A 10,743-nucleotide genomic window follows, 5' to 3' on the forward strand; every position below is an offset into this window, starting at 1 on the left:
CACATTAGTGGGCGGAGTGTGGGATGAGAAATAGAGAAAAAGACTCCTGAAAGAGGATTCTATAGCAGGGAGGGATACCGGCAGTGAAACAGGTACTGTACTCTCTATGATTCCTCTCTCTATAGCTCTCCTCTATCTCTCATTCATTCTGGAAGGGGGGATATTAAGAAACTGTTTTAAGTTAGATACTTGATACATTTTAAAATGGTAGATGAAGCCAAGTAGTTGTTCAAATCTAAATGACTTTGGTGAGAGCCCCTCCCTCCCACCTTGAGAACTACAGACGGATTTGAAGTTAATGTTTCCTTTTGCATATTTTAATGAGATTTTGCTGATGTAGTCACTATCATTGTAAGACTGACATGATATTTGATGAACAGAACAGGAGCCTTTTGGTGTTGAAATGTAGACGGGTCTACATAGTCTAGACTGTAGGTTTTCGCTCCAACCCTGTTCCTGGAGAGCTATCCTCCTGTAAGGTTTCGCTCCAACCCTGTTCCTGGAGAGCTATCCTCCTGTAAGGTTTCGCTCCAACCCTCTTCCTGGAGAGCTATCCTCCTGTAGGTTTTCACTCCAACCCTGTTCCTGGAGAGCTATCCTCCTGTAGGTTTTCGCTCCAACCCTGTTCCTGGAGTGCTATCCTCCTGTAGGTTTTCGCTCCAACCCTGTTCCTGGAGAGCTATCCTCCTGTAGGTTTTCACTCCAACCCTGTTCCTGGAGTGCTATCCTCCTGTAGGTTTTCGCTCCAACCCTGTTCCTGGAGAACTATCCTCCTGTAGGTTTTCGCTCCAACCCTGTTCCTGGAGAGCTATCCTCCTATAGGTTTTTCGCTCCAACCCTGTTCCTGGAGAGCTATCCTCCTGTAGGTTTTCGCTCCAACCCTGTTCCTGAAGAGCTGTCATCCTGTAGGTTTTCGCTCCAACCCTGTTCCTGGAGAACTACCCTCCTGTAGGTTTTCACTCCAACCCTGTTCCTGGAGAGATACCCTCCTGTAGGTTTTCACTCCAACCCCAGTTGTAACTAACTTGATTCATTTTGTCAACCAGCTAATTATTATAATCAAGTGCGCTAGATTAGAGTTAGAGTTTTTTTTTTTTTTTTTACAATTATTTATTACAAAAAACACAAGGAAGGGGTAACACAAAAGTATTAGAACATGAAGAACAAACGATACTGCATCAGGACACTATCAAACATGTATCAGTCTTTCCGCAACAGAGCCATCCTTATGTGTGAGGGTGCGTGTGCATGATAGTGATATAAAATATATGTCATAGTTTCCCTTTTCATGATCACAATTTTGTAAAACCCGAACCCTCCAAGATCCACCCACAGTTCCCCAATAGCTGTCACTCAACCATTCGTTCTCTGTCTCTATAACTCTCTGTATCTCATTCTAGCTGTGTGTGTGTGTGTGTGTGTTTCTCTCTCTCTTTCCTCCTTTCCCATCCCACTGTCTTTGTCTTGGCCTGTGTCCTGTCTCGAGAGACTGTGGCTGATTCAGAATGTCAGAACAGAACAGAACACAAGGCCTGTGGTGTTTTGATTCCAGAAAGAGCGGTCTTGGCATTAGACCCATCTGGCACTGTTTCTCTCCTCCAGATTTCTATAAATAATCATTTATTTGCAGTGCTGACAGCCTCCTCCATTCCGACTCCTCAGCCATCTAGTGTGTTCTAGTCATGCTGTATCAAGGAAAACACAGCCACAACGTTGATGTCAATAGAGTTTAAATGACTCAGAGATGTTACCTTGTGTCCAGACACTGATATGCATGTACTTTTCCTTGATATGGATCATAGAGCAGAGAGGGTGGATCCTTAGCTTTGAAGACAACTGATGATCTGATGGAATAGTACTCTTCCTGTATTCTTAATGAAGAACAATCGCATGGAACTAAGTCAACTGACGACTGCAGATCATGATGGAATAGATGTGTAAAATGATAATCAAGACAGGAAGTCAATCCCAGCTTTTGTTTCCGCTCTGACAGGGATTAGTGAATAGACCTCTACTAGACCTCTATAGACCTAAATACAGTAGACCTCTCTATTTTAAGACAGCTTTCCCTCTCTCTCTGTCCTCTGCACTGCAGTGGAGGACAAGCTTTCACATTTAGATTTTAGTCACAGGACATACTGAAAGGAATAACTTGTTCGGGCAGGGGCAAAACCAGATGTAATTTTATCTTGGTGACCTAAGATCAGTGTATAGGGGCAACTTCATCCTACCTACACCTCCTTGATGGTGGCGGCCAGATTGTGCTTGCTAAGAGGCCATCCTGTGAGGCCAGTTTAGGAGACTGAGCTTAATCAGCCATCTGCTGATACTCCGGTCTCATACTGTAAGCTCGTTATCAACGACCTACATCTACTCTATAAGATATAAAACATTTAAAAAATTGACTTGTTACGATACAATTGAATACATTACAATCAACCAACTGGAAGTGCATTTTAACTCAACTGAGGACATGGTGTAAGTTTGAGCTGCAGCATCCACAGTCTGTATTTCATAGACAAAAGTTAGTGGCCAATGGGCTAAAGGTAGGAAGTGTATTGTTCTGTAGGAGGAGATTCTTCCCACAGCTCACCTGATGTGAAGGACATACACAGTGTGACGGCCCTGACCGTTACAACACAAAGAAACTAATGCATAGATAAATACATATTTAAGAATTTTTAAGAAGTAAAACCTCTGAAATGTGTACATTTTATCTTGTCTCTCTTCTTCCCTAATTCCTCTCTCTCTCTCCCCCAGTTGACCTGATTCTGACCTCTGAACCGTCCAAGATGGCGACCTCCTTCACAAGAATGATGTCCGGCCGTAACACGGCCGTGCTGTTGGCCAGCCTGGGAGTAGGCACCATGGCAACCGGCTACCTGATGACCGACAGCAACAACCTGTCCGCTGAGGAGAGGAGGAAGCTCTATCCACCCAGGTAGGACTACAAACAACATGGCCTCTAATGGACTGTGGACGGCCATCCTGGCACGGCCATCCTATACAGATGGATAATTCATTTGGAATACAGGTGTTGGGCCTAGGATAGCTGCATCTATTGAATAGGAACAACTATAATCTGACACCCAGTGTGCAGTCCAAATGTAAGTCTAAGGTAGAGGGGCGGGGAATGAAACCTTAGTAGATACAAGTGTTGCCAGTCACCTCCTTCACGCCCTTTCTGACATTCACATTTAGTAAACACACACGCACGCACGCACACACACACACACACACACACACACACACACACACACACACACACACACACACACACACACACACACACACACACACACACACACACACACACACACACACACACACACACACACACACACACACACACACACACACACACAGGGACAGGGGCCAAGGGGAGACCAGATCAGGAACTAAGGCTTGAGCCATAGATTAGACAGATCACCAACACTCTCAAATAACTTCCTCTACTTGTCTCAATCAATCAAACAACCAATTAATATGTACCTGTCCAAAAAAACGACATCCACATTATATCTAAAACCACAGCCCTTTCGGCAAGGGGTGTGTCCATAATCAAACCCTATTTGAACTGTCCTTCACAGTGCACATCCTATACAGACAGATAATTCATTTGGAATGTCTATGTTTCGAATGAAAACTACTTTTCCCATCATCCCCAGCGCTGACTATCCTGACCTGAGGAGGCACAATAACTGCATGGCGCACTCCCTGACCCCTGCTATCTACAGTAAGCTGAGAGACAAGGTGACCCCTAACAACTGGAGCCTGGACCAGTGCATCCAGACCGGAGTGGACAACCCTGGCCACCCGTTCATTAAGACTGTTGGCATGGTGGCTGGGGACGAGGAGAGCTACGAGGTACTGTATGTGTGCTTGAGTTTGTGTGTGTTTTTCTATATTTTGAAGGAGGTATCTCCTTTTGGTTAACTGTTCATCCTGTCCTCTGCAGGTGTTTGCTGATATATTTGACCCCGTCATCAAAGACCGACACAATGGCTACGACCCCAAAACAATGAAACACCCCACTGATCTGGATGCGTCCAAGGTAACACACACAAACACCTCCAGTAACCTCTACACACTACATGAGATAGTCCATTATTCTCAGATTTACTGATAACCCTCCTTCTCCTCAGATCACCAACGGTATGTTTGATGAGAAATACGTTCTGTCGTCTCGCGTGCGTACAGGCCGTAGTATCCGTGGTCTGAGCCTGCCCCCGTGCTGCTCCCGCTCGGAGCGCCGCGAGGTAGAGCGTGTGACCGTCCAGGCCCTGGCCGGCCTGAAGGGTGATCTGGCCGGACGTTACTACAGCCTGGGAGACATGACGGAGAAGGAGCAGCAGCAGCTTATTGATGTGAGACACTCAGAGGACATCTATCTATCTATTGATCTATCTATCTAATCTACCTATCTATCTTTCTGTCTGTGGGTCTGTCTGTCCATCCGTCTGTATCTCTCTCTCTCTCTCTCTACATCCCCCTCTCTCTCTTCCTCTTTGTCTGTCTCTCTTCGCCTCTTATCCCAAAATGTACATACATGTATTATCATAATCTGACTGCATATGGGATTCCTCATATCCATGATAATGTCTACTTATATTGCCATGCTAATGGCAGGGATTGTTGTGAGGATTATGCTGAAATAGTGCAACTGGAACCTGGACTCTAGTGACAGCATTGCTTCATTACTTTTATTTGACCCGACTCATTTGAGGACATGGTTCTTAATTGCGCTAATTTGTCTTCATTCCCCAGTGGTAGGCCTACCAATGATTTCAGGAAGTTTAGCACAGTGGAAAAAAGGGTCTTACCCAGCAAATCCACTCAGTCTAGACAGACTGGGGTGACTTTGCGTTTAATCCTAATGGCTAAGATTAAGATTGGAAATAGAGGTAATCTTTGGGAGAGATTACACTAGTCTTGATCTTTAACTTTCAGTCTCATTAACCTTTGTCTTCTGAACCTCATGTTGCCCCAGGAGCATTTCCTGTTCGACAAGCCCGTCTCTCCTCTGCTGACCTCTGCCTTCATGGCCCGTGACTGGCCTGATGCCAGGGGCATCTGGTAAGACCAGAGTAGTAGAGAGCCAACCCATGTCCCCAAAACTACACTACCTGTAGAGAGACTTAATACTAAGAAACTGGTAAGGCCAGAGTAGTAGAGAGCCCAACCCTGTCCCTGTAGCTTTAAAAACCTGTAGCACTGTCTTGTATCGTAATAGCTGTTGAGATCGTACTATCGGTGATTAGGGGCATCTGGTAAGACCAGTAGAGAGCAGAACCATGTTTCCATAACATTATGGCATTGGGAAAGGTCTCTTCCTCTGACTACTCTTCATCCTCCTCCTCTCGTCCTCTTCTCCCCAAAGTGTCATTACATCAAAGTCCTAGCCCTGAATTCCCATTTCCGTGACCACCTCCTTATCCTCCTCCTCTTCCTCTTCCCCTCCCTCCCTCTCCTCATCCTCCTCCTTCTCTCTCCTCTCCCCTGTAGGACCACTTCCTGTTTGACAAGCCTGTCCCCCCCTTGTTGACGTGTGCATTTCATGGCCCGACGGCAGGGGCCTCTGGTAGGGTCTACAAGGCTCTCATCAGCAGAATCCTCTAACCAGCATGTGTGTGCTGTGATCACAGAAGTTGACAATCAATGCAACCAACAAATGTTTCTAGATTCTTAGGAATGTGTTCTTTCTCTCCAGGCACAACAATGAGAAGACCTTCTTGATCTGGGTCAATGAGGAGGACCACACCAGGGTCATCTCCATGGAGAAGGGAGGAAACATGAAGAGAGTGTTCGAGAGGTTCTGCAGAGGACTCCAACAGGTACTTTACATTTACATGTCACATGTAATGATGCTTGTCTGTACACTCTTAAAAAAGGGTTCCAAGAGTGCTCTTCGGCTGTCCCCATAGGAGAACCCTGGAACCAAAAGGGGTTCTTTGAAGGGTTCTCCTATGAGGATAGCTGAAGAACCATTTTATGTTGTAGATAGCACCCTTTTGTCTATAATATACATGGACATGTACAGTAGATCATTAATGTGGCCCCCCATCCTCTAGGTGGAGAAGCTGATCCAGGAGAGAGGCTGGGAGTTCATGTGGAACGAGCGCCTGGGATACATCCTGACCTGTCCCTCTAACCTGGGTACTGGACTCAGGGCTGGAGTGCACATCAGACTGCCCAACCTCAGCAAGGTAACACACACGCTCTCTCTTTCTCTTTCCTTTTCCTCAAAGTTTTTACTTGGATTGTCCCTGTGCATTGACCCCTCTTTCCCTAGACAAAGCATTTATTAAAGTTCTGTACTTACCATGCAGGACCCTCGCTTTGGTAAGATCCTGGACAACATGCGTCTGCAGAAGAGAGGGACAGGCGGAGTTGACTCAGCCACAACTGGAGACACGGTTGATATATCCAACAACGACCGTCTGGGAAAATCTGAGGTAAAACTAGAACCGATATTCTATGAATGAATGAATAACTGAAGGAAACTGTAAACCATCTCTATCTGAACTAGAGATTAAACTCCCCTTGACCGCTGATAACTGTGTGTATTGGTGCGTGTGTATAGGTGGAGCTGGTCCAGTTGCTGGTTGATGGAGTCAACTATCTGATTGACTGTGAGAAGAAGCTGGAAAGGGGCCAGGACATCAAGGTCCCCTCCCCCATCACCCAGTTCAGAAAGTGAAACACCTGAGCCCCACGTCTGAGAGGGAGTGACCCACTCTGCGGTTAGAGAGGGCCAAAGAAGAGGAGTTAGGCCTGATCCCTCCTCATCCCCAAACTGAGCAATTTGGAGTAAAGTAGAAGTAGAATGTCTTTCCACTGGTCCAGGGACAAGTGTTGGTGTATCCACCTTGATGGTTAAGGCTGGGGTTGGGGGTATCATAATCTGATCCTAGATCTGTGGTTAGGGACAGCTTCTACCAGGAGCGAAAGTCTTACCTGTAACACTAACCTCAATAAAAATCTACCTTAATAAAACCACTGATTTCTGATCAATAAAACAACTAATTCTCTGATTCCAAGGCGATGTTACAGCTTGTGTTTTCTCCTACTGATCATTCTACCCTAACTAAAAGCTTAAATACCTTCAATTAATAATTAATAATAATAACTGTAGTACATTTTCATACCCCAAAAATGTTATTGGACTTTTATATGTAATGACTGTGTAGAAGATCCATCATTCACTGTGAAGTTGACTATATATACAGTGGGGCAAAAAATATTTAGTCAGCCACCAATTGTGCAAGTTCTCCCACTTAAAAAGATGAGAGAGGCCTGTAATTTTCATCATATGTACACTTCAACTATGACAGACAAAATGAGAATGTCTTTTATACTGATAACAAGTTCAAACAGGTGCCATTAATACAGGTAATGAGTGGAGGACAAAGGAGCCTCTTAAATAAGGATGTATAATGGTCTGTGAGAGCCAGAAATCTTGCTTGTTTGTAGGTGATCAAATACTTATTTTCCACCATAATTTGCAAATAAATTAATTAAAAATCCTACAATGTGATTTTCTGCGTTTTTTTCTCATTTTGTCTCTCATAGTTGAAGTGTACCTATGATGAAAATTACAGGCCTCTCTCATCTTTTTAAGTGGGAGAACTTGCACAATTGGTGGCTGACTAAATACTTTTTTGCCCCACTATATAGCTGTGTTGTAGGTGGAAGTCTGGCAGTGTACAGTTCCAATCGCTCCAGTGATTCTCTTTTCTCAGCAGGCCTCTGTCTCCCACCAGCTGAGATGCCATAATGGGTTTACTGCAGTAACAAAGTTTAACCCTGAGTTAAGCACTTTTAGAGGTCAGACAGAGGAACAGAGAGAAACATGGCAGCAGTCCAATTCCACCAATGGAACTACCAGTATAATTGGCACAGATGTCTCTAATCTAACCTTTATTCGTCCAGGTTAGTCTCAATTAGATCAAATACAAATCGCAGTTGAGGGCTCCAGACTAGAATGGGAGTAGCCTCAGTGCCAAAACATCTGTCTGTCTTAAAAGGGTAGATTATGTCCATTTGTCTGTCCATCTGTATGTCTGTCTGTCTCTAGGAGGGTAATTGGGCTACTTGGAGCAGCTTAGTGGCGTGGAGATAATCAGCTAATCGCTGCCTGCTATATTTACACTGAGAGGGTCAGGGGACCACAGAAACAGAGGGCATATAAGGACATTTTTTTGCATGTCAGAAAGACCAGGTGGCAGATCTGCTCTAGATGTTCTGCTTCTATGCTTTGGACATTGCGTGACTGAGAGAGCAAGTGCCAGTGGGTTTCTGTGTGTAGGTGTGAGAGGGTCTGTGACCACTAATATGGTCAGAGAGGAAACTGAATCTGGTCGGTGTATTTTTAGCAGTGTTCTGTGTGCTGACCACTAGTCTTCTGTCTAATGCCAAGGAGGAGACATTAGAAATTTGAGAGATGAGGGTTGTAGATTTGTGCCATGGTAATACGTGGGGTTTGGTATAATGCACAAACAACCAGAATATAGCTTTTTGTAGTTTACTGAAAGTTTCCGTACATACTCTTCATCTGTATCCCACAATGATCTGTCCTATAGTAGAATCTAGACTACCCACTGAAATAAAAGCAAAAATAAATCCCCTTCAATAATATCACAACTGCCATTGAGCTCTATTAAAATGTTCATTTTCCGTTGGACAATTCACATAATGGTCAAGTTAAGTAATACTACACCAGTATAATAGTGTGGTGCTGTCTGTAAATGAATTTTTCCATAACCTTTACGGTCCTTGGTCGCTCATCATCAGCAGCAGGGGTCACCACACTGACCTCGCTGCTCCACCTCCTACGGGCCCTTCACTTCGGTGCTTTTCCATTGAGACTTACTCCCACACTAGTGGCTCACCAGCATTTTATGTTAAAGTAAGCTGTAGTGTTGTGTTTCCATCAGGAGGGACACTAAAGACTTGTGATGCACAGAACCTCCGCAACGACCTCAGCATCACTCAAGACTGTTGCTTTGTGAGAAGGTGTTAAAAGTTAAGTTATAGACATTATTATAAATGCCACTTGAAAAGTACCCAGACCCTTGCGTTGTCTCCAAATTAGAGCAGGTCCCCCGGAGCCGAAGGCCGAGTGAGACACGGGTGCTCGCCCCCGTAGATGGAAACATAAAAGTCTGAGCCTTTTGGGTAAAAGACTGGGGTAAACCATCAATGGAAATGTTCCAATGGAGGTGTAGACAAGAGGACCATGGGAAAATGAGTCCACATTCACTTCAAAGACAAATACAACACTAGTTTCTACTACACGTGAGGGTTTCGATCTGAACAAAGCAGTGCGCAGAATCACTAATCTGCGCAGAACATAATTACAAACTATTTGACTTCAAATTGAAGAATCCCAAATAAGATATTTGACTAAAACAATCATTTCAAACCTTGCTTAGATTTGTATACGAACACGTCTCTATATTATGCGTGGGAATAGGGAACACATATCAAATTAAAATCACTTGGAGCTGATCTCCTGGTGTCATTTATGCCCAACAATAAAAAATGAAAATAAACCATTTATTTTTATAATTTTATGCTCAGAAAACCTTGGGGGCCAAATAAGGCAACCTGGCCTGTGGGTCGCCGGTTGAGGAACCCCGGCAGAGATAGACCCATTGGGCAGCACACAATTGACCAGCATAGTCAGGGTTATGGTTTGGCCGGGGTAGGCCGTCAGTGTAAATAAGAATTTGTTCTTAACTGACTTGCCTAGTTAAAGGTTAAATTAAAAACAATTGATGACCCAGAGAACTTTGGATAAGGAGCTCCATTTCTCTTGTAAAGTATCGTCCTCTAGTGGTGAAAAAGTGTTACTGGTCTCTTCAGTACCTTGCATGCATCTCATTGGCAGTCAACCAATTCATCACATCATTGGTCCGAACCCTTCAGTGTTTACAGATCCCTGTGGACTGGATGGGAAACTACCTCCTGCCTCTAGGTGGTTACTGGCTAACTTTCATTTACAATTACATATATTACTGAAATAATCAAATGTTCTGGTCCAATGCCATTATTATTCCCCAATGGCAGCTGTTCTTCTCCTAGTACTGGTCAGGTGGAATGACTAAACACATTTGTAAATGACTAAACTTCTGCAATTTAATCATCTGATTCACAAATCACTTTGTATGACAAATATGTGTACAAGATTAGTGAATTTGTGCAGTGCCTTTCTAGGGCTGATCACTTCAATACCCAGAAAACGTTTTGCCATTCCCCCAGTCAGAGGAAGAATGATAAGCAGTTTCCATGGGAACAAGATGTGATAGTCCAATTCGCTTCTTGGAAAAAGGCAAGTGGAAAAAGGTGTAAAGAGGGGTACTTCCTGTCACATGGTCAGACCTTTACAGGAAGGGTCATATATCTGCTTTACAAAAAATGTCATGATAATTTCTCAATTAAGGTTCACACACATTTTTTTCTTCTCCTTTTTATAACATCTGGAACATCGTATTGGTGACAAACTGAAGTTTTATGGTGAACTTAAAAGCTAATTCCACAGAGCAAAGTGCAACTTAAGCAAAACAATAAAAAGAAATATAAAATAAACATTTTGTCACACACCTCCTGAACCTGGATGCTTTAAATGTTTATCATTTAGTTGCTTTTGGGGTTGTTTTTTTTATGTTCCATATTTTAGTGAGGGGAAGGAGTGAGAGGAAAAGGGTTAGCAAACAGACCACAAGTTGAGCATTTAGCAAA

General features: G+C 43.8%; 1 protein-coding gene across 1 annotated transcript; it reads left to right on the forward strand.

Moving 5' to 3' along the window:
- On the forward strand, positions 1-7,040 carry LOC118391727 (creatine kinase S-type, mitochondrial-like). The gene is made up of 10 exons (XM_035783227.1): positions 1-92; positions 2,761-2,941; positions 3,669-3,867; positions 3,959-4,054; positions 4,146-4,367; positions 4,991-5,076; positions 5,711-5,834; positions 6,072-6,206; positions 6,330-6,455; positions 6,584-7,040. The coding sequence occupies exons 2-10, from the start codon at positions 2,793-2,795 to the stop codon at positions 6,698-6,700; spliced, it is 1,254 nt and encodes a 417-aa protein (XP_035639120.1). The 5' UTR covers positions 1-92; positions 2,761-2,792; the 3' UTR covers positions 6,701-7,040.
- Positions 7,041-10,743: the final 3,703 nt, after the last annotated feature.

This window comes from Oncorhynchus keta, chromosome 12 (genome assembly GCF_023373465.1).
Source record: "Oncorhynchus keta strain PuntledgeMale-10-30-2019 chromosome 12, Oket_V2, whole genome shotgun sequence".
Lineage (NCBI taxonomy): Eukaryota > Metazoa > Chordata > Actinopteri > Salmoniformes > Salmonidae > Oncorhynchus > Oncorhynchus keta.

Bases quoted from the DNA above. Each gene is read 5' to 3' on its own strand.
- LOC118391727 (XM_035783227.1), top strand. From the start codon at position 2,793: ATGGCGACCTCCTTCACAAGAATGATGTCCGGCCGTAACACGGCCGTG. The intron at 4,368-4,990 runs GTGAGACACTCA...ATGTTGCCCCAG, and splicing joins AGCAGCAGCAGCTTATTGAT to GAGCATTTCCTGTTCGACAA. The intron at 5,835-6,071 runs GTACTTTACATT...CCCATCCTCTAG, and splicing joins TCTGCAGAGGACTCCAACAG to GTGGAGAAGCTGATCCAGGA.